The 27740-nt window shown below is 42.0% G+C and overlaps 1 protein-coding gene across 2 annotated transcripts in view; it reads left to right on the top strand.

Moving 5' to 3' along the window:
• Positions 1-27740, top strand: part of LOC147022370 (Y+L amino acid transporter 2-like) — a 106221-nt gene that overhangs the window by 43695 nt on the left and 34786 nt on the right. For both annotated transcript variants that reach the window (XM_085893214.1, XM_085893215.1), the window contains exons 7-8: positions 5565-5668; positions 6728-6824. In XM_085893214.1, coding sequence (XP_085749340.1) covers positions 5565-5668; positions 6728-6824 — 201 coding nt within the window. The remainder of the gene's footprint in view (positions 1-5564; positions 5669-6727; positions 6825-27740) is intronic.

Raw genomic sequence — 27740 nt, 5'->3', positions numbered from 1 at the left:
GCAAACGGGACTTCTGCACCATGGCGGATGTGCAGATGTTTGAGGAGGAAGGCCACGTGTCTGGCAGCGAGTCGCGGGAAGAAGGGAGAGACTGAGTCGGATCGGAATCTCCCCCATTCCGAGCGTGGACCGTGCTTCATCGCCCGTAATGAAGCCGGCAGCACCGGAAACCGGCGCGATGTCGATCCAGACAATGTTGGAACGTTTAATAGCAGACATGACAGCACAAATAGCAAATCAATTCGTGGCACAGAGGGCAGAAATGACGGCACAAATGGCAAATCAATTCGTGACACAGAGGGCAGAAATGACAGATCAATTGGGGGTAATGGGGGAACAGTTGGGTGCACGGATTGATTTAATGAGGGATGAATTGGGGGAAAAGATGGAGAAAATGAAAACTGAGATGCAGGAGTGTGTGGATGTTCAATTGGGGGAAATACAAAGTAAATTCGAGGATAGATTGGAGGAAACAAAGGTAGAAATTACATTGGAGGGGGAAAATATACGGAAAAAATTGGTAGATAAAATTGATGCAACGAACATTCGGGTTGATAAGGTGGATGAAAGCCTGGAACGTCATCGTGCCTGTGTGGATGCTCGTATGCAGCTGCAAGTAGAAGAGTGGGGAGAGCTGAGGAAGCAAGGGATGAATTTGGCGGAGGAGGTAAAAGGATTGGAGGCTCGTTTGGACGAACAAGATAAAATTATGAGCCAAGATGAAGTCTTGGATAAAGGCCTAGTAGAGCAGTCTTTTGTAAGTCGAGTGTCCGGGTTGGTTGAGGAGCAGCTACAAACTCGTGACGGAGCCTTGGAGGAGGTTGTGCGTGCCCAGAAGATCCTGCGGGAAGAGGTGAATCGGTCCATTCAACGTTTGGAACAGGAGGCAAAATTGACCCATGAGACGCTCACCACAAAACATCTTTGGCCACAGTGGGCTCCGAAATTGGATACGCAGCCACAAGGGTGCTTGATCCCTGGGCTGGATTCAGACAAGGGATAAACTGGGAAGCGGGCCACCGGAAAAGTGATCCCCCTGGTAAATTTTGACGGGTCAGTGAGCCTTGAAGCTTTTCTGACGCAATTTGAGTGTATTTCCCGACTAAACGGGTAGAATGAGCGGGAACGTACAGGAAATTTGGTGGCAACGTTGCGGGGACCAACCGCAGATGTGTTAAACGTGATCGCGGAGGGATGTTGACCAGCTCTCACATTTGCGAGGCGTTTAGCCGTCGGTTTGGGTTCGCAGCGAACTGTGATCTGGTGCGGGCCCAGCTCCAGCACCACAGATTAAAGCCGGGTGAGACAGTGCAGGAGCTGGCACAGGACATTTACCAATCAGTCAGGATCGCGTATCGGGACCTTACAGTGGAGGCATGGGACAGACTGGCACTAGAGAAATTTTTATCTGCTCTTCCGGACCCTGAGGTCCGAGCGCTAGTGGAGCTACATGATCCACCCACCGTTCACCGAGCGGCCGAGTGCGCAGCCAGGCTGGCCTCGTGGAGTCGGCCGGATCGGGTGCCCGAGAGGCCATCGGTGACGGTCCGACAGGCGGAGATTCAGGATCAGGGAGGGGGGCTGGGAGAAATTGGCATTACCCAAATGTTTTAGGAAATTTGCCAGAAACTGTCGAGTTTGATAAAGGGTAATTCGGCAGTAGGTGCGCCACAGCGGCGGGGTCCAGCTCAGCCAATAGAGCAATTCGATTATGGCCGAGGGGGTCCGGAACCGGAAGAGACATTTCACCGATACTCACGGGGGCCTTTTATGGGGAGTTGTTTCCGGTGCGGGCGAAGAGGACACATGCAACGATATTGCCGGTACCTGGCGATGGAGAGATCCTCCAATAGACTTTCAAGCCCGGAGAGGATGAATCCTCCTGCTGAACCGCAAGGTCTATCCGAGGTGCCCTTACCTAGGTCGAGTCCGGAGATCACTGTCGGGGGTCGGGGAAACTAGATCGGGCTGAGCATACAGGGCCATGCTTGGCTGCTGAGATTGTGGCGAAGTGCCTCCTTTGGTAAAAAAAAAATGAATTGTGGGAAAATTGGCATGGGTTTGTAAGTTCTGCTGGGTTTTAGAGTGACAATAGGGACAGTGGGTAATTGATAACAAAGCGGGCACGAGTGGCTGTCCAATGGCTGGTGCGTGGATCGGGTGAGGAAAAGTGCTGTGTGAGTTGTTTCAAGTTAAGAAGTGAAATGTATGGTGCACACGTTGATTTTTTTATTGGACATGGTGTGGTAACAGGGAAGGTCATGGTCGGTGAAGTGTTAGAAATGCAGGTGTCACATGTAAGGCCGATGGGGTGGGGGAGTCATGTGGGTTTTGTGGGTGGGGATGATGTGCTTGTCCGCAGGGATTGCTGAAGCTCACGGTGAGCGGGAATTGCGACCCCCTTCAAGGAGATTCACCCCTGGTGGCTAATGGTGACAGTGTCTGGAGGCAACTGGGAGAGGGTCTGGTTGGGCGACCAAGGCGGGTAGGACCTTGGCGACCCAGGAAGGCCAGAGGAGCCAGTGAGACCCCTTCCAGTGTGTTGTACGGGGTTAGAGCTGATGGCTATCAGGGGGGTGGGAATCAAAGGTAGCGGGGCGGAGAAACGTCCGGGTTGGACTTAAGCTTACCTGTGGGCATGGTTGCGCCTGAGATGCCCCCATCATCTTGTGGGAACCCACCCCACGGCCATGACGGGATTCAGCCTGCATGATTAAAATGGGGACCATGACCTAGAAATGTGATTATGACCATGGTGTGAGTGTTGTGAAGATGTGTGAGTCCCACTCGATCCCGCACAACTTGACATGTGCAGCAAGGGCATGATGTCCGCATAATTTTGGGGCAAGCAAATTTGAAAATTGGCTCCCCACGTAACGCTGGGTCCATTAGCATCCACTGGGGGAGGCGGTCAAGTGTAAATATTCCGTGAATAGTGTCGTTAAGGCTTAGAGTAGGAATGTAAAGTATAAGTGTTGTGTTTTTGTGGAACCTGTTGTCTCCCCTCCCCAGATCACTGGAAGAGTGTTGGACAAGAGTGATGATCCAGAGGATGGAGTGCAACTTCGCTCAGTGCTCTCATGTGATAAAATAAAATAAAATAAAAAAAATGAATGATTGTTTAGGCGAGGATAAGGCCATAAGGGGGTAGTACATTAAGCAGGATAGGTAAGTTAGCTGCGGCTCGCTGCCGATTGCCCCTCCTACTTTATTTCGTTAGGTTAATTAGGTGTGAGTCAGTAAGTGTTAAGGCTGGTACGGTAGCGCCTGTGATATACCTTGCAGGAGCTGCGGTACCAGAGGAGGGGGCAGTGTTATGTCTGAGGGGGTGGGGGGTATGCATTCAAAGGGTAATTAGGATGTTTAATTGGGTATGCCATGCTGTTCGAGTTGTACCAGGATCTCGATGTAATAAGTAGCAATTCAGTGGTGATAAGTTGTCTAGTAAATGTCCATTTCTTCAAGGGGGAAATGATAATTGTCGCGTAATTAGTTAGGGAGACGGGATAGGGTAAGTGTGTCTGCGTAAACCCCTTTTAGTATTCCCTGGAGGCTTGCCGTGACGTCACAGGACAGTGCTGCGGATGGCTCCGCCCCGTGATCACGATTGGCGGAAGGCGACGGCGGAGGGCCAATAAAACGGCTCGATTGGAAGTGACGAGGATTCGAGGATAAAAAGGTTCTGTTCGGGAAAAAGGGGTGGAAGAAGAAGATCGATAAAGAAAAACCGTTTTGGTGGAGGCTGTTGTGCTCGGAGCATGCTCGATTGTTGCGCTGGTTCGTTACTGGATTGATCGTGTCTCGTGGCCTTGCTGTGCCTCGTGCCTCACCTCGGTTGGCTCTGGGGTTCTGCTGGCTCGGAGTACGGGGTCGAACGGCGGGCGGACCTGCCTCCCTCTCCTGCTCGCAACTTGGCGCCAGAACTGGCTCCCTGGCGGCTGTGAGCGGACTTGGGCCGACACCAGGAGGTCGACAGCACCACGGTGTCTCCTGCACCAGTCGAGCGCAACGCCAGCTCGTCCGACGCCAATCCAGGGACTGTTGCGTCTACACCACGGGCCAGCCTGACCACCAGGACCAGCTACGTTGTGTGTGTGTGTGTGTGTGTGTGTGTGTGTGTGTGTGTGTGTGTGTGTGTATGTGTGTATGTGTGTATGTGTGTGTGTGTGTGTGTGTGTGTGTGTGTGTGTGTGTGTGTGTGTGTGTGTGTGTGTGTGTGTGTGTGTGTGTGTGTGTGTGTGTGTGTGTGTGTGTACCTGGCGCCTTAGAGGGTTTGAGATTTGTATATCCATTGGAATTGTTTGTGTTTTCCCCACGCCCGAACCCACACCACCATCCCGTCGAATCGCCCCGGATCCCTCCTCTTGCCGAGTCTTATTATTATTATTATTTCTGTTAGAGAAATAAACATTATTAACTCAGTGAAAAGCGACTCTTGCCACCTTCCTCGTCCCGTTTGCGGTAGAGCGATTAAAACCGCCATCTTTGGGTTATATAAAAAATAAACCGCCTCCATCGTTTCGGCTCATTCTACGTTGGCGGGACTGTTCAAGTCCCGTGGACGTCACAATATCCTTATCGGCACAGCGAGATAATTTGTGAAGTATTGCCAAATTGTGATGGCATTGATTGCAAAGTTCCCCTCACCATCCAGCCTGTCAATGACTTCACCATGGGAAAGCTTTCCCTTTGATGGTATGATAATATGTACCGTTGTTATGCCTGGTGTTGGCTAAATGGTTAGGGTGGTGGGCTTGGGATCCTAGAGCGTCGAGTTCAAATCCTGCTTGGCTGTTGAAATGAATTAATACCAGGTGGGGTTGAATCAGGCTGTCATCCTTCCGAGGTCGGCAAAGTGAGTACCAGCTTGCTTGGATGATTGAGCCATTCGAGTATCCTGCGTCGGAGTGGCGACCCATCCAGGATTGTGCCCAATCGCCCAGGAGACTGTTTCGGCAGCACCTCTGGTCCGAATGGATTTGGATATGCCATTGTTGCCGATGGATGCAATTGGGCCGGAACCTCTGGTGCCGCTGATGCATTTCCAGCGTCTGTACTGTTTATAAAACCTTGAACTTTAGTTTGTGGGACATGCTTCCTTTGCATAAACTAGTCATTCATTAAACTTGTATTGCTGGCCACTTTCAATCAGTTTAAGATGAGCTGTTTGTTAAGCGAGGAGGAGGGGGAGAAGGAGAACAAGGAAGAGGGGAGGAGAGTCAAATAGCTGCCCAAAGTAGGTTCCAATATGTGTGAGTCGGTGGGCACATTTGCAAAATGTGGGACATTTTATCTCTCCCCTCTGTGGTGATAAATCGGTTGTAGCCGTCTCTTCATTCGAAACCGATCACCGAATTTGTTTTGAGCCAAAGGTGGTGCAGTACGTCGTAAATTTGTGCCTTGATGAGCATGTCAGGCCATCGTGAGTATGTTGTAATTTGTGATTTCCTATCACCTTCTCGGTCATATTGTCCACACTTTGACCAGTTCCTGCAAATGTTGTGCTTTCGAACCAGAATGCTTCTGAACTGCCTTACTTGCTCGTCTTGATTTGTCTTTGACAGAGTTTTGCCGACAAGGTCTTCGGCCTATTCAGCTGGACCATTCCCCTGTCTGTTGCGCTGTCCTGTATCGGTGGACTGAATGCCTCCATTTTAGCAGCTTCCAGGTAAATCTGGGAAGACTGGATGGGGAGTAATGGAATGAAATGCAGTGGGAGTGTGGTAGCTTGATAAAGTTGCGGTGAGTTGGAGTCTCTATCCATAATTTTAGTCTTGGTGAAGACTTGCTGAGCCATAATGGTCTTCTTCACGCAGTGGGCAATTCATTTTCTCTACTGAATGTTGAGAGAGGCACGCTAACTGCGATGGAGAAAGTAGGTGAAGCGCATTTTCAGGTGTGAGCTTTATCCTGCTTTGAAGAAGAGCACCAGGCACCCATCTGCCAACATTGGTCATTGGTGGAGATGGCTTACGAGATGGCCTCGAGGAACGCACACGCGCCTCTAAGTTGTCTCGCTTGGGTTTGAATCCCAACCCAGCTACAAACTGTCATCCCAGTGTTTCACAAGTAGGGTGATTCATCAATGCATGTGCCGTCCCTCGGATTGACGTTAAACATGCGTCCATGCTGCCAACATTCGTTGGTGGACGTTAAACATTCCACAGTGTCCTTCGCGAAGAGTAACGATCTTTCGCGAAGCCAGGCGAGCTATTGCTGGCACGATGGTCAAATTCTAAATTCCTGTCTTAACTGGCAGAGGGCATTGCATCATCGACACAATCACACCCTCAGCCAATGAAACTACCCCACAGCCTTGTTCTGCATCCGAACAAAGAATAAATTGGTGGAAGTTGAAGATCCTTCGGTGTCTTTCTCAGACTGCATAATATGAAACATAATAATTAGGGGCAACACTTTGCAGGGAATGGGAAAGAATCCCACCCTTATCTTATCAAAACTGGTAATGGACCCTAGAGTAAGGAAACTGGCTGTGATTGTCATCAGGAGGCCCAATGAGGTATTTAATGACTGCACACTGGGGCTTGTTACGTACCATCAATTAAATTGTTGCATGACTTTTTTTGTTGGGATATTGTCGGTATTATGAGCATGTTCACACCATATTTATGCCATCATGCATACCTGTTTTACCATACCCTGCTTCTCTTCACTTATACCCTTCCTTCCGTGAGACCTGCTTTAGTCCACATACCTCTTCTTACAGGCTCTTCTTCGTCGGCGCAAGGGAGGGTCACCTTCCAGACACTTTGAGCATGATTAATATGGACCGATATACACCTGTTCCAGCTCTGCTGTTCAACGTAAGTTGGAGTTTCAAAAGACAATTTTGTACAAGGCTCAGACCCCCAACTTAAATCACGATTTACAAAAACTCCCATTCCCCAAAATGCCGCACCTCTTTTTACCTGAATACCAATCTATGAACTTATTAGAGCAACAAGGACTTCAAAACATTCCTCCTCGACCTAGCTCGGATGTTGATCATGTGATTGTCAAATCCTTTGTGGATACGGTGAAGTCGTAGTGAGTACATGGGATTGCTATCCCAGAGGTTGTGGGTTCAAGTCAGGCTGAAAGCTGTGTTAATTACTATATTATTAAGGATTTCATTCTAGGTTTTGGAACCCTGACTCCTCTCATGGGGATTATTAAGTCATCAGTGTCCGGAGAAACACAACTGAGTCACGAATGGCCCTCAGGGGTGATCTGCCTGCCCATTGCCCTGGTCTTCTCTATATGTGGTGCCTGTCCAGACCATGTGGTTATCTTACTTCGCTCACAGCAACTTTGTACAATTACTTACATGTTGGTTTTAGAAAAGCATCACGACCCTCATCTCCCAACCGAATGGTTAAATCTACTAACTACCATACTTTAAACAGCATCAGTTGTTCCCACATTCTTGTGGGGTCAGCCGGGGAAAGCTTTTGGCCCAAGTCTTTCATGGGCTGATGTTTAAGTGAAGGTGACAGGAATTTGTAATTTGTTCAGGATGCCGGTGATAACTGTCCCGCTCATTATGAAAGACACCACGGGATATTTAACGTCCACCGACAGATGGCGCACCCATTGATGCCTCACCCTGCGTTCGGAACACCATGATGGCAGTCGATAGCTGGGTCGGCATTTGAACCCAGGCTAGGCAGCCGAGAGATGAGTATCCAACCAGTTGCTCTACTCCCAAGCAAATTACTTGTTGACAAATATGACAATGGTCCTGCCATTTCCATGAGTCGATCCACATTTCTCTTGTGGTGAACGACTTTTGGACACACTTGTAATTCATCGTCGTCACTACCTTGAAAAACCGATGGTAGGAATATCCTTTCTGATTCTCAAGAGCTGCTTCTTAAAAGCATTCCTGTAACTTCTGGTTGTGTTCCTCTCTGCTAGTTGTGTTTCTGGACTGTGCTCAGAACTGCCATCATCGATCAAATGATCATCAGCACAGGATCAATACATCTCTCTTGTAAAACTTCACCAAAGAACACACATGGGTTCTCTTTTTATCCATCGTTTGAAAATTGTGATCAGCAATGCATTTTTATTTTATTTTATTTAATTTGTGTGTGTGTGTTTCCAAGATCGAGGCTCATGGAAGAGTTAGAATATGGAATGGAACGGAACACAAGAGCTATAACGGTGGAAAGTCGGGAAACACACAAACGTTCCCCCCCCCCAAACTTTTGGCCCTTCTACCTCTTTAATGTCATCCTATTCCCTCTCCTTGCTTAAAAAAAACAAAACCTCTTCCGCTCCAAAACATGATCTCATTCCAACTTCTACTTGTACTTCCTGCAACTATTTCTTTACCTCTCCCTTTTCGCAATATCTCCAAACTGAATCTCCATTGAAGAAAACACGAAGTCCTCCTTACTTTAAAAGCATTTTAAAAAACAAATCAAAATGTTTCACTTTCCTTTTTTTTCCGTCATGGGTTCCCCAATTGTTGGTTCACGAAAAAAAATATTTTCATGAAAAATATTAGTGACCACTATATTCGTTATTGTTGTGTCTCTGTCTGTCTGTCTGTCTGTCTGTCTGTCTGTCTGTCTGTCTGTCTGTCTGTCTGTCTGTCCCGAGCATAGTTCCTGGGTTTTGATCCGATCCTGATGAAATTTTGGTGGGAGGTTGACATCATGATCTTGTTGCGTTTTCTTGAAAATGGGCGTGGTCCGCCCATTATGGGCGGAGCCACGCCCAAAAAACATGTGTTTTTCGGGGGTGGCCGATTTCAATTTGCATCTTCTCCTAGGGGGTTTATCAAATCTGGCAGGGGTTTCAGCATTTGGTTAGCCCAATGGCACCTGCATAGCCCCACGGAGCTCGTTTTCATTTTCGTCACAAGGTCACAAAGTGACGAACTTAGAAAATTGCGATTTTGACATAAAAATCCATCTTCTCCGAGGGGTTTGTCGAATCTGGCAGGGGTTTCGGAATTTGGTTAGCCCAATGGCACCTGCATAGCCCCATGGAGCTCAATTTTTCATTTTCGTCACAGGGTCACGAACTTAGAAAATTGCGATTTTGACATAAAAAAATTTCTTCTCCGAGGGGTTTGTCGAATCTGGCAGGGGTTTCGGTATTTGGTTAGCCCAATGGCACCTGCATAGTCCCACGGAGCTGGATTTTTCATTTTCGTCCCAAGGTCAAGGTCACAAGGTCACGAAGTTAGAAAATTTCGAATTTTGACATTAAAATCAGCCCAAACTTTGAGAGCTAGGATGACTTTTTTATGCATAATCTTGAGGTCATTCCCCACCAAAAGTCTTGAAACCATTTTTCTCTATCTCGAACACCTTGCCCGTGGCGTCCCCTTCAAGTTTGTTTTTACGCTGATTTCATCAAAGTATGGATAATCCGAGGAGTGTGAAATGCCATATAGCCTATATGATGTTGTATTATTCCTGGAATGTTCCAGAGGAAGTTTTGCACCAAAGGTCATAATCCTTGACCTTTGACCTTTAAAGTTCACAAAGGTCAAATTTTCAAAGTTGTGGGAATCAAACCGGGTTTTCGACCTTCTTCGACGAACGAACTCAATTAAGCTATAGCACGTATCCTGTTTCCTTATTTTAATGTCCACAACATTGTTTTGTAACCTTTAAAGGTTATGCAAAGGTCAAATTTTGAAAGTTGTTGAACGAAACCGGGTTTTTCGACATTTTGCAGCTAATAACCCGTCACTCGTACCACATCATGTTGATCATTTTTATAACTTGGTCAAACATTATCACATTGTCTCATCCTTGACTTCTGAAACAATCTACATCGTCAAATACTGCTCGTGAACCATCGTTGTCTTCAGACTTGTTCTATCTATTCTTTTTAGCCGCGTTGCATAGCGAACGCTGGCTCTAAGAGAGCTCCACGTTGTTGTTGTTGTTGTTGTTGTTGTTCTTCTTCTTCTTCTTCTTGTTCTTCTTCTTGTTTCTTCTTCTTCTTCTGGTGAAGACAAAACCTTTCTGGGGGTGAGAAGAGGGAGTGAAGCAGGCAGGGAGGCTACATGGACGTACCTGATGCCCTAAACGCACTTGACGCCCTGAAGGAACCTGATGCCCTCGAGGCACCTGATGCCCTGAAGACCCGATGCCCTGGAGGAACTGGATGCCCTGGGGGCACCTGATGCCCTGGAGGCACCGGATGCCCTGGGGGTACCTGATGCCCTGGAGGCACTCGATGCCCTGGAGGCACTCGATGCCCTGGAAGCTAGCACAGCATAGACTTGAAATGTTTGATAAACACCATTCTGTAAGAATTTTATTACTTCAACAGTTGGTGAAAGACCAAAACTATCAAAATAATATTTGTCTTGACTATTAAAAATACAAACTCAATGAGAACCGTTCCCATTATTATCTTCTAAGTTCATAATAATATTCTCTGTATGTTTAGACACGTTTTTTAATTCATCTCTCATACAAATAACCACATTATGAATTTTTTATTTCTTACAATATTTGATAAGTTCCAAATTTGATGTTGTATTCTTTCCAAATTCTTTAAACCACTCATCAATGCTCATATATTTATTAGAAAGATATAATCCATTACCTCTTTTCGTTAATTTTACACCTGCTTGTGCTATAGAAGAAAGCATATCTCCAACTAACAATCTCGCTTTATCAGGCAGACTTTCAAGTTTTTCAGCAAAATCGACAATTACACCACTTCCACTAATTTGTTTCTCCAACTCTTTGTTATGTCTTTCCAATTCTTTTTGAGCCTGGAGTCGAGCCTCCCTTTCGTTGGCAGTTTTCACCGCTGTTGAAATACCACCCGTCAATGCTCCAACCGCACTTAAACCAGCAAATAAAGGAATTCGAAATGGGAGAAATCCTCCACTCGTCTCTCTTATTGAATATTTCTTCAACATTGGTTTTGACATTTTAATTTTAAGTGTGCCAGTATCGTTCAAGATTTTAACCTGTTCTCTTGTGAGCAAAACATCAATTCTTACTGCTCCTTTTCTCTGAATTGTATTAACATTAATCATACAAGGCTTTTCATTTTGAATACAAGATGAGAGTTTACGAAAATTGATTTGATTAACATATACCCCAGTTGGCACTTTACTACTCATTTATTTATCAAAAAAATTACGTGAGACTAATCATAACACCATTATCTGTATTGATCTGTAATTCTGTTTCTTCCAAAAGCAAACAATATGTATCAACTTCTTCACTCTCTCCTCTTTCAATGTATAGGGAAGTATCCACTCGATTAGACTTTATAGTTTCCTTTTGAGCGCTCAGGTCAAACGCATAGATTGTATACAAACTTTTAAATGCTGTCATATCCAAAATAGGTTCTTTATTTCCATTACTTTCACACACCTTTTGGAAAGACTTGTATGTTTCAGCATGATCATTTTTTTCCCAATTAATTTCCAATCTATCTCGTGGATAAAATGTTCCATCTCGAGAAACACGAAGTTGTTTCACCTGAGCATTATCACTCAATGCATTATTCTTATCAGTAGCAGTAGCACCATCTGTTTTTTTTTTTTAAATGAGCCACAGATATTGTGGCTTTCCTTCCAGAACACCCAAATTCCACGTGTAAGTGGTTTGGTTCCGTTTAACATGTTGGCATCTTCTTTTAAGGTACTAGTACGTGTGTGGACGTACCCGTCCACACACGTAAGGTACCCGTACGTGTGGACGTACGTGCAAAAGAATTAAAAAAAAAAAAATTCAAACTGCGTGCCAGAAACAACAACCACACAGGCCGTTCCTTCGCTCTCGCGTGCCCGTACGTGCGTGGCCGTACGTGCAAAAAAATAAAATAAAATAAAAAACTTTCAAACAACCACACAGGCCGTTCCTTCGCTCTCGTAAACGATGACTGGATTGGGGCATTGTGTTTATCTATAAATGCGCATAAGAAATCGAGAAATTATTATAATACAGTAAGTCATCACGATCTGGAAGTCCGTACATTGTAACCCATAAATGGGAACTCACTCTAACTTGGCCATAACTTGGGAATCACTTGTCCGATTAATTTCAAACCTTTTGAAAGGCAAACAAACAGAGATTGCTGGAATTATAGATAGATAGAAGATAGATACTGTGGGTGCAAAACGCCAAGCAATGTGTCCTGTCATTGGTAATTAAGGCGCCCTTTCCCCATTGGCCACGCATACGCAGCAACGTGTCCTGTCATTGGTTTGATAAATAAATGGCCATAACTTGGGAACCACTTGTCCAATTAATATCAAACCTTGAAAGGGCACATACTCAGGTTCCCAGCAATATACCTGGCAAGTTTCAATTAGATCGGACCAGTGGTTGTCGAGAAACAGCGGTCACAGACAGACACACACAGACACACACACAGATTACTGGAATTATAGATAGATGATACATTGAGTTAAGTCTTCTATTCAACATCTCTTTTGTTTTAAGATTAGGAGTATATTCACTAATCTTCTTCTTCTTCTTCTTTCGGTTGCTCCCGTTAGGGGTCGCCACAGCGGATCATCCGTTATGATCCGCATAGTGATTTGGCACAGGTTTTACGCCGGATGCCCTTCCTGACGCAACCATGGTCGCCTCTTATGACACAGGGATATGGTACACCTATTTTAACCGGGGCATGCACCGGGCCCAGTACACTGGTACTCACTTCGCCGACCTCGGAAGGATGACAGGCTGAGTCAACCTCCTGGTGTATTAATTCAAGCGGCCAACGGGGCTTGAACTCAGGACCTTTTGGATCCCAAGCCGCTACCCTTACCACTATGCCAGCACTATGCTCAGTATATTCACTAATATACCAACTAATTTCATCAATAAATTTATTCTGAGCAGCAAAAGCACTACCAACACCAAAAAGCAATCTATTTTCATTATCATTCCTTTGCAGTTGAAATCTAATTTTAAGACCATACAGAACTTTATCGTGATCACAAAATCCAAATATACCTTTAAGAGGAACTGCCACAGTAAAACTATTATCTGCTTTTGTATCATCATTCTACATTCCTTTCCTTTGACTATATCCAGGGTCTGTGTTTGTTCCTGTTGACATATCAGGAATAAAACCTTTGACAGCCCCCTTTCATATTCTATCACTAAATGAATATAGTGTAAATTTCAGATGTAGCAGAGACATAATCAACCACTTCAACTTCTTGTGTTCCAATGTACAAACTAACACTATCAAACATTTTTCAGAAGAAATAATTTATGAGTGTAGCGTTTATGTTATTCCCAGCCTTAAGGCCCAGTCACACAATATTTGTGTACGGTAACATCGATTTCAGTGAGGAGACCCTCACCGGTCATGGGACCACTCACCACACCAATGGATTGATGATACAAGACGCACTCTCTGAGCCGATTCAGCACGCTCGTCCAGTGACTCCAATTAGCCGTCATCAGCGGTCATTAGTTGGTAACACGCCACCCATTCTCAAGTATGGTGGCAGGAAAAGGCAAGGGACCACAGCCTTTTACAGTTGTGACATTGACATCAGTCCGTCACAAGAGTACAGGCTATCGCTGGATGTGCTCTATTACACAATGAAAACGGTCCGGAAAACGGACGGGCGGTTGCCGACATGGACTGGGTACAACACCCTCCTTCATCGGGATGAAGAGTTGACCAAGTCAGCCATCATCTACCTTCCCGTGATCGAGGCATCACCCACAGAACTGGACACCGTTTACACGGTCCTACGCCAAAGCATCGATATCGCTGATAAACTGGAACGTGAAGAAGTAGTTCTAGTCTTCGACCTTGCGATCTACAGTAAGGTGCAGGAGATTCGTTGGTTGCACCCGGAGTTGACAGAAAGGTTGGTAATTCGTCTCGGCGAATTCCACCAACTCATGAGCTTCCTCGGCATGATCGGCAAAAGATTCAGAGACGCAGGTCTGCTAGACCTCATAATAGAATCTGGTATTGTCGTTCAGCGTTCTGCAAATTCAGTAATAAACGGCCACCATTATAACAGGAGTCTGTGCTGTCACAAGCTCGTCTACAAAGCGCTAAGAAGACTATGCTTCCAGGCCTTCATGGACTCCCTCGCAGAGGAGACGCATGTGCAATTCGAGAGGAAACGTTTCCGTCTCCGTTGTTCGAACAGTTACTGTCATCGGAAGAGGTCTCGGAAATGTTCACACGCTACAGCGACGTCAGACAGCAGCAATGTACAGCGAGCAAAACATTCACATTCTGGTGCTCCTACTTGGAAATGGTGGAGCTAGCACTAGAGCTTATATGGGCAACTCGTACTTCGAACTGGCCAAAACACCTTGCGATCACGAGAGCGTCAATGCCCTGGTACTTTGCATACGATCACCTAAACTATGCAAGGTGCTTACCCGTTTACTGGCTGGAAATGGTCGGGCTAGAGCACTCCCACCCAGACACCTATCAAGCGTTCATGGATGGCAAATGGACTGCCCAACGGAATCTCGTTATGGATTTAGTAGTGTTGCGTACGATCAGATCATAGAGCAGACTTTAAATAGGAACAGCAAGACCAGTGGAGGCATCATTGGTTACACTCAGAAAAGCACAGCTGTGAAGAAGTGGATCCTGTCCCAACCAGCACGTGCGGAAATCGCAAGGAAATGTGAGTCCATGGCGGGTATCCACGACAAGCCCCGAACGAGAAAGGATTTGGATGTGTCGAGCTCGAAGAAGAACGAAGCAGCGGTGGTACAAGTGATGGACACAGTACTTCAAATGATTGACCCTTTCTCCAGCACTCACCTTGAACTCGTCAATATTATTTCAGGTGTCATCGCACCGCCAGCCACTTCCGCGGACTTGATGAACGCGTATGTCAAGGGAGAGAATGCTGTTGTGCAATTCATGCGTGATTGGCTTCTCTCGGGTGAGGTCCCATTCTTCAATCCGATTTCAAAGGCCAAATTGGCAACTTTCTCGAAGGCGCGAGGCAAGTCGGCGACTCCCCACCAGCAGACGCCGAAAGTTGAAATTGCGAATGAACGTCGTCTTTTCACACGACTGCTGTTGATTGGAGAGAAAAGCAATGTAACACTCCACGATCTGCTCGCGTACCCACTGGCGAACATATCTTTCCCGCTGGCATCTGGTGATGGTTCGATTGCTAAGACGGACAAAGCCAAACTCCGCAACCATATACTGAAACTGTGGCCCGATTGCCGTGTGGACGCTCGGCCTATCCAAGGTGCAACGATTGTGGATGGAATGGCCGTTATTCAGGCGATAAAGGATGGTTCACTGCCTAACACTTTCGGCAAAATGGAAGAGATGGTGCTGAATATCGTAGTGGCCAAAGCATGACATAACCAATCTTCGAGACTGGACGTGGTGTTTGATACTTATCCAAGTATCAGCATCAAGTGCCTGGAGCATGCCAGACGAGCAGGCAGGGTGGGCGATCTTCAGGTGCGAACCATCTGCGGACGCGATCAAGCCCTTCCAAAACAGTGGGCCAATTATCTCCTGAGCGGAGCCAACAAGGAGGCGTTGATAGAGTTCATCGTCGAATCGTGGACGAGAAACATCTCTCCATCAAAACTGGGCGACATGCTGTTGTACGTCAGTCATGCCGGCAAATGTGAGAAAATCGAGGCGTCGAATGGTGTCATGACTGTGTCGTCAGTACCTGAACTTGAATGTGACCATGAGGAAGCCGACACGAAGCTCCTGCTACATGCCGCTCACGCAGGACAGAATGAAGAGTCGGTGCGCATAGAGAGTTTCGACACCGATGTGTTTGTGTTGGCATTGGCTCACTCGAAGTCGATTCGAGCACGAAATTTCCATCTGGTCACAGGAAGTCCCAAGGACATTATCGTCGTTGACATTAGGAAGCTGAGTAATGCCCTGGAAAGTTATGTCTGCGATGTGTTGATAGGTTTGCACAATTTCACGGGAGGTGATACCACCAGTGCATTCCACTGTAAGGGCAAAACAAGGCCATTTGACTTGATGAAGAAGAGTCCCCATCTCATCACCTGTTTCGGGAGCATTGGTCGAGAATTCACACTAGATCAGAATATCATTCATGACTTGGAACAATTCCTTTGCATCATGTACAATCAGCCAACCATGAAGAGTGTGGATGAGGCTCACTACAAGCTGTTCTGCAGCCAGTCGCTGGGAGAACAGAAGTTGCCGCCTGCAAGCGACGCTCTGATGCTGCATTGCAAAAGAGTGAACTATCAGTCTGCGATCCACCACCGCGCGACTGAGAGGTTTATAGAAGCCCCTTCTACTACATTTCACGGATGGGTGGAACGCAACGGAGCACTGACTGTTCACTGGCTGAGCAAACCACCAGCGCCGAAGGAACTGTTCGAGGCGACGAAATGTAATTGCAAGAAGATGAAATGCGAGACCAACCAGTGTTCTTGCCGGTAAAAAGGACTGTCCTGCACAGAGTGCTGTGGGTGTCAAAACTGCGTCAACGATGAACAGACCCGTGCAGAAATGGAACTTATGGATGATGAAAGCGGAACTGACGATGATTCCGACGACGAACTGTGAATGCAGGCGCCACACTGCTTTTGCTGTGGTGATCTACTACACAGTAGTATTCAGGTTGGTTAGCATGTAATAGTGGACTTGAGTGTTGTAATAGCAGCAGTCAAGAGCCTAGTTCAGCAACCGCTTCAGAGCAAGAAATACTGGAGTTCTAAGACAGTAATCCTCTTGTGGCGGTTCTAGTTTTCATCAGGCTGAGTCGCGCAGTCTCTGTCTTTGATTTAATCCGTAATAGCCAATGTAACTGTCTTTAATAGGCGCTGTAACTGCCTTTAATAGTCAATGTAACTACCTTTAATAGCCAGTGTAGCTGCCTTTTAAGCAAAAAGTTGCCTTGGTCAACTCCAAGGCCTGTCTGGTCGGTCCAGACGTTTTCGGCCGGTAAAAATATGTAACTGCTTTGGTTTACGACCTTTAATTATAAACATCTTTAATAACAGTGAATCGGGTTTTCTTTGATAATATATAACTCTGTATAAACATATTGTATCATTTTAAGACCTCACAAGAGTTTTCTTTGACATACATATCAGTCTAACCTTGATTCTTCATTTCTGTGTCAAAATGGTGCTTTAATGTTCGGTGTATCTTTAATTGCCAAAAATGACCAATTGTGTCACATCCTCGACGTGGAAACAAGTGGATTTGGACTCAGCGTCTAAAATTCTTTAAGTATGCCAAATTTCATCCAGATTGGTGATCTGCACAACGAAAATCATTTTCTGAAGGTAATAGCGAGTACCTCCACATGGTCTATAAGCAGGTTTTTCCACACCAGCTTGAACCAACTATGAAACATCTTAATGAATTTGGAAGATTTTTATGGTTGTTAAATTTTATCTTATTTTCCCAAATGGATAAAAAAATCATTCATTTATAGATTTGGAAAACAGGTTATTTAATTTATTATTGGCTTTTTTAGAAACTCTATATTTTATCCAAAGTTCGGGTTTAATTTCAAGATAATCCATTATTTTATTTATACAATATCTTGTGTTGATATTTCCCTGAAAATGGCAATCATGAATAATATATAACAACAATCCTTTGAACATTTCTCCAATACGTTCAGTCTCTTCTCTTGTAAGGAAAGGTGTGTTATCACCCTCATACTTTACATTCAATTCTCTAATCAATCTTGTAAAGTAATTCATTTTTGGTGTAAATCTAAAGGAATTATATTCCTTTTTATATTTTTTATTTTCATTAATTAGAAGATAATCACAGAATATACATTGTTTATAGGCTTTTGACTCTGTTTAATCCCACTCTATCACATGCAGGACAATTCTCAAATTTGTCATATGGAGAATTAGGGACTTCAAGGGGCTCAAGATCTAGTATACTATTCTTGTTTATAAAGTAAAACTTTGCTTAAACTAAAATTCATCTTCGGTATCATCTTCAGTACTTTCATTGGCACTTTAACAATCATCTATAAATTTCATCTATATAAACATCGATATAAAGAAACTACTTTCATAACTATCATTTGAGCACAAACTCTCGGTATCGTAACTGTCTTCTGTTCCAACAGAGATACTATCATCACTCTCATAATCTTCAAAATCTTCAGTTGAATAATGACTCGTATTTACCTTCGCATTCTGCGAAAGGTTATGTGTTGGTCGCTGTGTATTTATTTATTTGTGTGTGTGTGTGTGTGTGTGTGTGTGTGTGTGTGTGTGTGTGTGTGTGTGTGTGTGTGTGTGTGTGTGTGTGTGTGTGTGTGTGTGTGTGTGTGTGTGTGTGTGTGTGTGTGTGTGTGTGTGTTATTCGCATAACTCAGAAAGTATTAAACCAAATCGCTTGAAATTTGGTGGGATGATGGGTTATTATCCAAGGAACATTTGATTAGATTTTGGGAGCGATCGGGTCAAAGGTCAAGGTCAAGGTCACGGAAAGGTCAAATTCGTATTTTTATCATAGCGCGGTCAATTTTGATCTAATTGGCATGCAACCGATGCCAAAATGTTCAGAATTCATTGCTCGATCTTGTGATGGGCGACATGACACAATTACGTCATTACCCTTGTTTTTAAAAGAAAATGTCCCAAATCCTGGCATTATAATCAGTACCAAAATATATGTTTGTGGGAGATGCCAATGATTATTTATTTGTTTGTTATTCGCATAACTTAAAAAGTATTAAACCGAATTGCATGAAATTTGGTGGGATGATTGGTTATTAGCCAAGGACCATTTGATTAGATTTTGGGAGCAACCGGGTCAAAGGTCAAGGTCAAGGTCATGAAAAGGTCAAAATCGTCTTTTTACCATATCGCGGTCAATTTTTATCCAATTTGCATGAATCTAATGCCAAAATGTTCAGAATTTAATGCCCAATCTTGTGATATGCAACTTGACACAATGACGTAATTGCCCTTACTCGCGGTTGGGGGTCAAAGGTCAGGGGGGTCACGACCTTGCAGATGTGCGTATTTTTATCATAACGCAGTCAATTCTTATCCGATTCATATGAAATCAGCACCAAAATGCTCCTTGTTCTGTTCCCCAGACTCTTATGCCAAGAATAAAACAGTAGCGTCAGCGAAGGTATATGCTCTCTACGAGTGCTCGTTCTAGTTAATTAGTAGAAAAAACATTACCATCTATATCTATATACTTTTTTTTCATTAACAGATTCAACTGCTACATTTTTTATATTAAAGGTAATTTTAAAATGGTCCTTAACTACTATTGAATGAAATGTCATTTCACCTGATATACTAACATCCTTTATTTCATCAGGATTGACATCTTTAGGGTTGTTTAAAAAAATACAAATTTCTCCTTGCATATTGCAGATGGTCTTATCTTTTCTTTCTCAAGCTTCATCCATAAGATTTTTCTTTTTTGATACTTTTTCTTGTTTCATTGCTTTTTCTAGTTTTGAATATATTGCCAGAAAGAGAGAAGAAACTTTTGTTAGAGCTACTTTAATTGATGTTCTTCCAGATATACTAAAAGCCCTTCCACTGAAGGAAATTGAAGAACTCATATTATTCACCATAATTGTTTTTATCCAATAGTTGTTATATTTATCTTTATTCAATTTTACATCATCGACATATTTCTCAGTATCTTTGACAAATGAAGAGATTGATTGAAACTTGTCTTTTGTGTCTTGATACATTGTATTTATTAAGTGAAAAAAGCTGGAGGATAAAATGGTTTTAAGCACAGATTCACCTAAAATTAAACAAAATTTTCATCAAGAAAATTTTATTTTAAGCAAAGTTTTGTAATATAAATATGGTGAATACAACGTACTACGATGTTTGTAATCATGAATATAAATGGTTTAAAAAAACACCTTCAAACCAACAAACACACATTACATTCAATCTTTTCAGTCAAATATCTCCACTTGACCAAGAAACAAAACATTGTGATAAATGTGATAATGATATTCTTTTAAAAAATTATAATAAACACCTTCAATCACGCAAACACAAGAACATTGAAGAAAGGGAAGGGGCCACTAAATTCTCCATTGAAAACACTGATGGGGCATTTAAAGGACTTTTAAAAATAAGATTGTTTTGCTTTCAAGACCCTGGACCATCTTCAATCATTGAAGCTGTTGATATGGTTAAACAAAGTATTGAAACGATAATTAAAAACATGAAGTGAAATGAAAACTTTTAAGTTTTATCTGGGAGTGAAATTGAATATGGTAAGAGAAGGTGATGAAACTACTCCCTATATGAGGACAAACCCTCACTTTATCTCATCATTTCAAGATTTTGTAAGATGTGATGTTTACAATGAACTCCAGAGACAAGAACAAGATGTTGATAACACTGTAGTAGGTAGTGGATTTGCTCAAATGAAAATAATCTTTTTAGATATACACATCTTAAAATCAGATCCTTTTCAAGCTTCTTCTTATATGGATTTACCAAAAGGGATAAAACTTAAGAAAGCGGTTGTTAATATTCAAAACAAAGAAAATAAATGTTTTCTATGGTATGTTCTTGCTCACTTACATCCTCCACAATGGAAATGTGAAAGGGTTGAACATTATAAGAAATACGCGAATACATTAAATGTTAAAGATTTAAAGTTTCCAATGTCATTGTAGTACTGCAGCATAGCAAACCAATTGTTCGACTTTTCATAAAAGCACCAAAAATGGTACATAAGTTGACTAATGTATTCTGAACAATTCTGGATATGGAGCCACTTGAGATTTTGCCTTGGTCCAGCCAAAATGGCCGCCATTCTACTTGAACAACATGGGATATCTGTCATTGTTATTCTCTTTGTAGGTTTCTCAGAGGTGTTAAATACTCCATGTGATGTGCATTTACAAAGGAAAACAATACAAATGTCATCTGTGTTGATTTATTATATTTCCAACCATTGTATTGGGGAAAAATGGTCATTTTTATGGGAAAATCCGTTTTCGCACACATCATCAGTGACAGGTTCAGAAGTATTTTGTTGTGGTAGTGGTGGAAGTGGTGTTGTAATTGGTAATATTGGCTTCATGTGGCCCATGCTGCAGAACATGACCACCGTCGGATTCAAGTTCGAACCGTAGACACCGACGTCGTCGTCTTGGCGGTGATGGTAGCCCAGGCACGACCATGCGTGGATGAACTCTGGATTGCCTTTGGGATGGGCAAGAACTACCGCTACATCCCTGCCCATGAAATAGCTGCCTCCCTCGGTCCACAGAAGGCATGTGCCCTCCCTGTCTTCCACGCCATGACCGGATGTGACACGGTATCAGCATTCGTGGGGCATGGGAAGAAATCTGCCTGGGCCACATGGAACTTGTTTCCAGAACTGACAGATTCTCTTGTGACCCTGACCACCACGCCAGTCAACATCCAGGATGACACATTGCACTGCATTGAAAGGTTTGTGGTGCTCCTCTATGACCGCACCAGTCCGTATACGGACGTCAACGAGGCCAGAAAGAAACTCTTCACCAAGAGGAACTCCATCCAGCGCATCCCACCTACCTACGATGCTTTGGAACAGCATGTGAAGAGATCAGTCTTCCAGGGTGGCTATGTCTGGGGGCAGGTCTTGGTCCCTCAACCCGTGCTTCCATCACCAACAAGCTGGGGCTGGCGGCAAACAAAGATTTGGTCCTACGAACCGCTCTGGACCACACTCCCTGAGGCTTCAAAAAGCTGCTTCGAGCTGGTGTCGTGCGGCTGCAAAAAAGGCTGTAGAAACCGCTGCAAATGCAAGAAGGCTAATCTGCAATGCACTGGACTGTGTGCTTGTGAAGGAGAATGCCAGTAGACAGACGCAGTAGACACAGACTGAGATATCGGCCTAGCTTAGAATGTGCAAATGCAAAGTCGCATTGCTTGTAAAAGTGTTGACTTCTTGATCCAGAGCCAGTACACTTGAGCTCAGAAACTCATATTGTACTAGACTGATGTATGCTTGTACCATGTGTCCTGGTCGAATGGTAGTAGACAGTAAACCGTAGCCGCTTCAAAGTGAAGTGTGCAATAATTTGACTACATTTTCTGAGTTTGTCATTATCATGATTATCAGTTCCCTTTTCAAAATAGAGTAAAGTATGTAATCTATAATGCAATTTTTGTTGATTCAAAACCCATTGAATGTGATGAATATCATTTGATTCTTGTTCTCCAGGCAATAATGGGTACTTTTCAGCGAAAAGTTTCAGGAGAGCAGCAATTTACAAATCAAATAATGGCTTTTTTACCGAAAATACTGGCTCATAATATTTGAATACGCCTTTTCATGGTCAATTTACTGAATTTTACACTTTCCTTATATATACCACCAATACATAAGAAAATAAGTGCATATAGCCAATTTCGCTAAAGTAGAATGGTGGCCATTTTGGAAAATGGTCACCGAAGCTGACCAAGGCACAATCTCGGGTGGCTCCATATCTAGAATTGTTCGGAATACATTATTCTACATGTGTACCAATTTTGGTGCTTTTATGCAAATTTGAACAATTGATCTGAAATATCAGACTATGCTGCAGGACTATTGAGAGGTATTCCTAAATTTGAGAAAATGAATAATCTATCTGTTAATGTATATGGATTAACGGATACAAACAAAGTTCAGACATTAAAAATTTCAAAGAACTATAAAAATGATGAAACACACATTGACCTTCTCAACTTTACTTCAAAGGGAAAAATCACATTATGCTTTCATCAAAAATTTATCAAGATGAACCAAATCACAACTATATAAGAGACAATGTAAAACGTATCCTTGTGAGAGATCTCAACTCCTTTCACACAAAAGAACGATTAAATAAACATTCGAAATATTGTCGTAATCATAAATCAACCATAATCAATTTACCAAAGCAGGTTCAAACATATTCAAATATTTTAACAAATCTGTAAAACATCCGTTTGTGATATATGCTGATTATGAAAGTATCCTTGAAAAGATAGATACTGTTTCTCCAAATCCAAATAAATCATACACAAGTAAATATCAAAAACGTACTCCTTGTGGTTTCTGTTATTATATCAAATCATCTGTTAAGCCTGTATCTCACTGGGCTGCGACAACTCGCGACTAGTTGGAGACACAAAATTGCGATAAAACAGTGATAATTTTCACTTGGAATCAGACTGAATTTATACTAAAACACATTTGCGTATGTCTGACGAATATCGCACGAATGTCCCACAAACTCCCAGTGAAATTTGGGATGAACTTCGCCTGGAGTTCGCATACATGTCGCACGACATTCACGCGACGTTCAGGTGACAAAACTGAGATTTTTTGGGCACATGCAACTGTCGCGCGATGGTCGTACGACCGTCGTGCGACCATCGCGCAAATGTCGTGCAACACTTGCACGACAACTGTGCGTGACAATTGAGAAATAGGGACTATATATATATATATATATATATATATATATATATATATATATATATATATATATATATATATATATATATATATATATATATATATATATATGGCCTCTCCCTTCCAGAAATCATATTGTCAGTTGGGAAACAAGTAAGAGAGTACCTGACTGAGTACTACAATGGTGTGGGAGCTGTGCCCTGGCAGAACAGGATGGTGGGATTACAGGAGAATGCTGACCAAGCCTGATTGTTCAAAGTGTTCTGTTACTTGTCAACGTTGCACCCACAAACATTGTGTGTGACCCAATTGTTCATCTGCCATGATAGGGGCTTGTGGGTGTGACCATATTCTGAGTGTGACCTAATTTATGTAAAAATATGTGTGACGTGATTTAGGAATGATGGGAAGGTGAAAGGAATGATGGGAAAGTGAAAAGTTTGCATTGAAGGCCATTACTCAGAACAGGAGAGAAAGAGGACAGACAATGCTGGTTTTACAATTTGGACTATGAGTTTTTTAATTTTTTTTAAAGTCATATCTGGATTGAACTATTGTGAATCTATCTTCATTACATTGCATGGATAACATGTGGATTTCTATGTATATATTAAATTGAGTAGACAATACATTGTGCAAATTTCTGATTAATTTCTTTTGAAATAACAGAACAACATTTTGCAGCAAAAGACTTTAATAAATGAATTATGACCTCGGTTATGTCACAATTTCTTCCGAAAATATTCTCCATTGAATCACAGTTTTGTCGCACTCTCAGGGGTCCCAGGACAGATTGTCATTTTTTCTCCAATCAGTCACAATTTAGTTTCATAGGTCGCCAATCCCTCACAAAGTTGTCTCACATTTGTCGCACCTTCTGACTCGCGGAAACGAAATTGAGAAGGGTTCGAGACCGGTTCGAGACAACCGCGATGACTATGCGACTATTTTGAGACAAAATTTGTCGCATGAATTTTTTTGAACATTTTCAAAATTCAAGCGACACCAGAGCAACGTCTTGCGACTCACGCAAGGAAGTTGAGAACCACCACGAACGTTTCGAGACATTTTGGAGAATCCCGTTCGCAGTTTGTCGTGAGCTGTCGCAGCCCAGTGAGATGCAGGCTTTAGTGATGAATACAACAAGTTAGAACTTTATAGAGGAGAAGATACCTCAGAGGAGTTTGTAAGACGTTTGGAAAAAGACTGTATAAGACTAAGAGAAATAATGGTTAAAACCTATAAACCAATGTCATTAACAAAGGGAGAGAAAAAGGAATTTAGAAAGAACAGTAGCTGTCATATTTCTGAGGAGAAAATTGAGGGAGAGGTCAAGGTTAGGGATCACTGTCATCTTACTGGTAAATATAGAGATCCAGCTCATTCCTGTTGTAATCTTAATTACAAGCCCCCAAACTTTATTCCTGTCTTTCTTCACAACAACGCTCACTATGACACACATCTATTTATAAATTAACTTTCAAAGACATCTGGAGACATTTCTGCCATTCCTAACACAGGTCAAAAATACATCTCATTCACAAAAACAATTCATACATCCCCCATAACCCATATCAGATTTCTTGACACATACAAGTTCATGGCAAGTCCATTATCTAACTCAGCATCAAATATTAAAACCTTACCGAATCTTAAATCACATTTCTCAAATCAAGAAGAGATTGATCTCTTATCACAAAAGGGAATATATCCGTATGACTACATGGATTCATTTGAGAAGTTCAAAGAAACACAACTTCCTTCAAGGGAAAGTTTCTGTAGCAAGTTGAATAAAACTCATATTTCCGATAGAGATTATACACAAGCTAAAAAGGTTTGGGAGAAGTTTAATATAAAGAATCTTGGAGAATATCATGATTTGTATCTTAAAACTGATGTATTGTTATTGGCTGATGTGTTTGAAACTTTTAGAACGGTCTGTCAAAATAAAAATTATTATGGATTGGACCCCGTTCACTATTACACAGCCCCGGGTTTGGCTTGGAGTGCTATGTTAAAAATGACAAAACAACATTTGGAATTAATCGGTGATATAGATATGCTTTTAATGATAGAGAAGGCTAAAAGAGGAGGAATATCTCAAGTATGTTCCAAGAGATATGATAAAGCAAATAACAAATATCTTCCTGATTATAATAAGAATGAGGACAACTCTTACCTGATGTATTATGATGCTAACAATTTGTATGGGTGGGCTATGTCTCAATCTTTACCTTATGGAAAACCTAAATGGGTTAACGAAAAACATTATGAAAAAGTTTTACAAGACATTGTTGTCTCCTCTCAAAAAGAATTGGATGAAGCTGAAGTTGGATAATATTTTGAGGTTGATTTAAAATATCCAGAAGAACTTCATCACAAACATAAAGACCTGCCTTATGCCCCTGATAAAAAAAGTCCAAGAAAAGAATGGTTAAGTGATTACCAACAGTCATTCAATATAAAAGGTAAATCTCCAGAAAAACTACATACTACATTAAATGATAAAGAAAGTTATGTTGTGCATCAAAGGAACTTGAGACAATATTTATCTGCTGGGTTGAGAGTGAGGAAAATTCATCGGATTTTAAAATTTAAACAAAGCCTTTGGTTAAAGAAGTATATTGATTTTAATACAAAAAGGAGAACAGAAGCAAAAACAGCTTTTGAGAAGGACTTTTATAAATTAATAAATAATGCTGTATTTGGAAAGACTATGGAAAATGTTAGGAATCGACAAAACATAAGACTTGCTACATCTTGGAAACAGGCTTCAAAGTTAATTAATAGACCAAGTTTTGAACGAGTGGAGGTGTTTTCAGAGAACTTTTGTGCTATTCATCTGAAAAAAGAGAGTCTTGAAATGGATAAACCTATTGATATAGGAACATCAATTCTTGACTTGTCAAAGCTGTTAATGTATGACTATTACTATAATAATTTAAAATCAAAGTATAAGGATAATGTGTCATTGTTATATATGGATACAGATAGTTTTATATTAGAAATTAAGACAAGTGATGTATATGAGGATATGATTGATAATATTGATATATATGATACAAGTGATGTGTTGTTTTCATCAAAGAATAAAAAGGTTATTGGTAAGTTTAAAGATTAATTGGGTGGGAAGGTCATGAGTGAATTTATAGGATTGAGATCAAAGTCTTATGCTTTTATGTATATTGATAATAATAATATTGAAAGGTGTGATAAGAAGCTAAAGGGAATAAAGAAAAATATAATCAAGGAAACAATAAACTTTAAACATTATTACAACTGTTTAACCTTAAAGAAGGAAGAGTGCAGAAAAATGAATACAATAAGAAGTTATAAACATCAATTATATGCAGAAGAGAAAAATAAGAAAGCATTAGGAGCTTTTGATGATATAATATATATTTTTGAAAATGGAATCAATATTCTCCCTTATGGTTATAGATATGTGTTAAGATATTGGGTTGGAAATTTTACCAGGCTACCGCCATCTTTTTACTGATTTATAAATGACAGAATCAAGCAATAACCAAACCAAAGAGTGGAGAGGTAATCAACCTTGGTATTTAAATGGGAAACATAAAGAATGTGAGAAATATCAAGTAAGTCTTATTGAAGAAATACCTGGGGTAAAAGTAGATAAAACAAATAAGTGGATAAATTTAATTACAAATAAGTTGGAGGATGTAAAGAAAAAAAAATATCCTTGAATGGACTGAAAACTTTGATGGTTTTCAATTGAACAATGGAAAAACAATTGACTACAATCTCCAAATGATATGTGGCTCAGGAGGTAATCAAATAAGAGCATTAAGAGAAGTTTATCATTTCATCTCTGCTCAACAAAGATACTTCAACCAAGAACTAAGTTCCAAAGTAATCTTTGTGAATATACTCGATGGTGATGAATGTAAAAGGAAAATTTATTTATTACCTCGAGTAGAACATGAACAAATATTCATTGGATCACTCTTTGAGTGGAATGAAAATATAAAAGGAAAAAAGTGCTTTAATCAGTAAGTCTCAATTTCACATGTGCTCAATGGGGCAGAGATCAGTCTCAATTTTACATTTGCTTATATGGGAGGGGGAGGAAATCAGTCTCTTATTTTGGGCTTTTGGAGCTTGAGTCAGAGAGTTTTCCCCTTTTTCCCCATTCATTTGAATGGCTGCCTCCGAAGCCCCATTTATCCTCTACTCACCTCCTTCAAATTTTCTGCTTTCCTTCCTGAAAGTCCCTGTGGTGTAAGGACCTGAAAGTCCCTGTAGTGTCCATCTTGTTTACCCTGTGTATCCCAACCCTTCCCTCTCCCTTCCACAGATCTGCTCATGTCTGTTCCCCACTGTTTTTTCCTTCCCTCTCCCACACCTCTTGT

The sequence above is a fragment of the Eptatretus burgeri genome, chromosome 8, assembly GCF_056783735.1.
Source record: "Eptatretus burgeri isolate ZD-2024b chromosome 8, Ebu_testis_v1, whole genome shotgun sequence".
Classification (NCBI taxonomy): Eukaryota; Metazoa; Chordata; class Myxini; order Myxiniformes; family Myxinidae; genus Eptatretus; species Eptatretus burgeri.
This window is presented reverse-complemented; position numbering and strand designations above follow the sequence as displayed.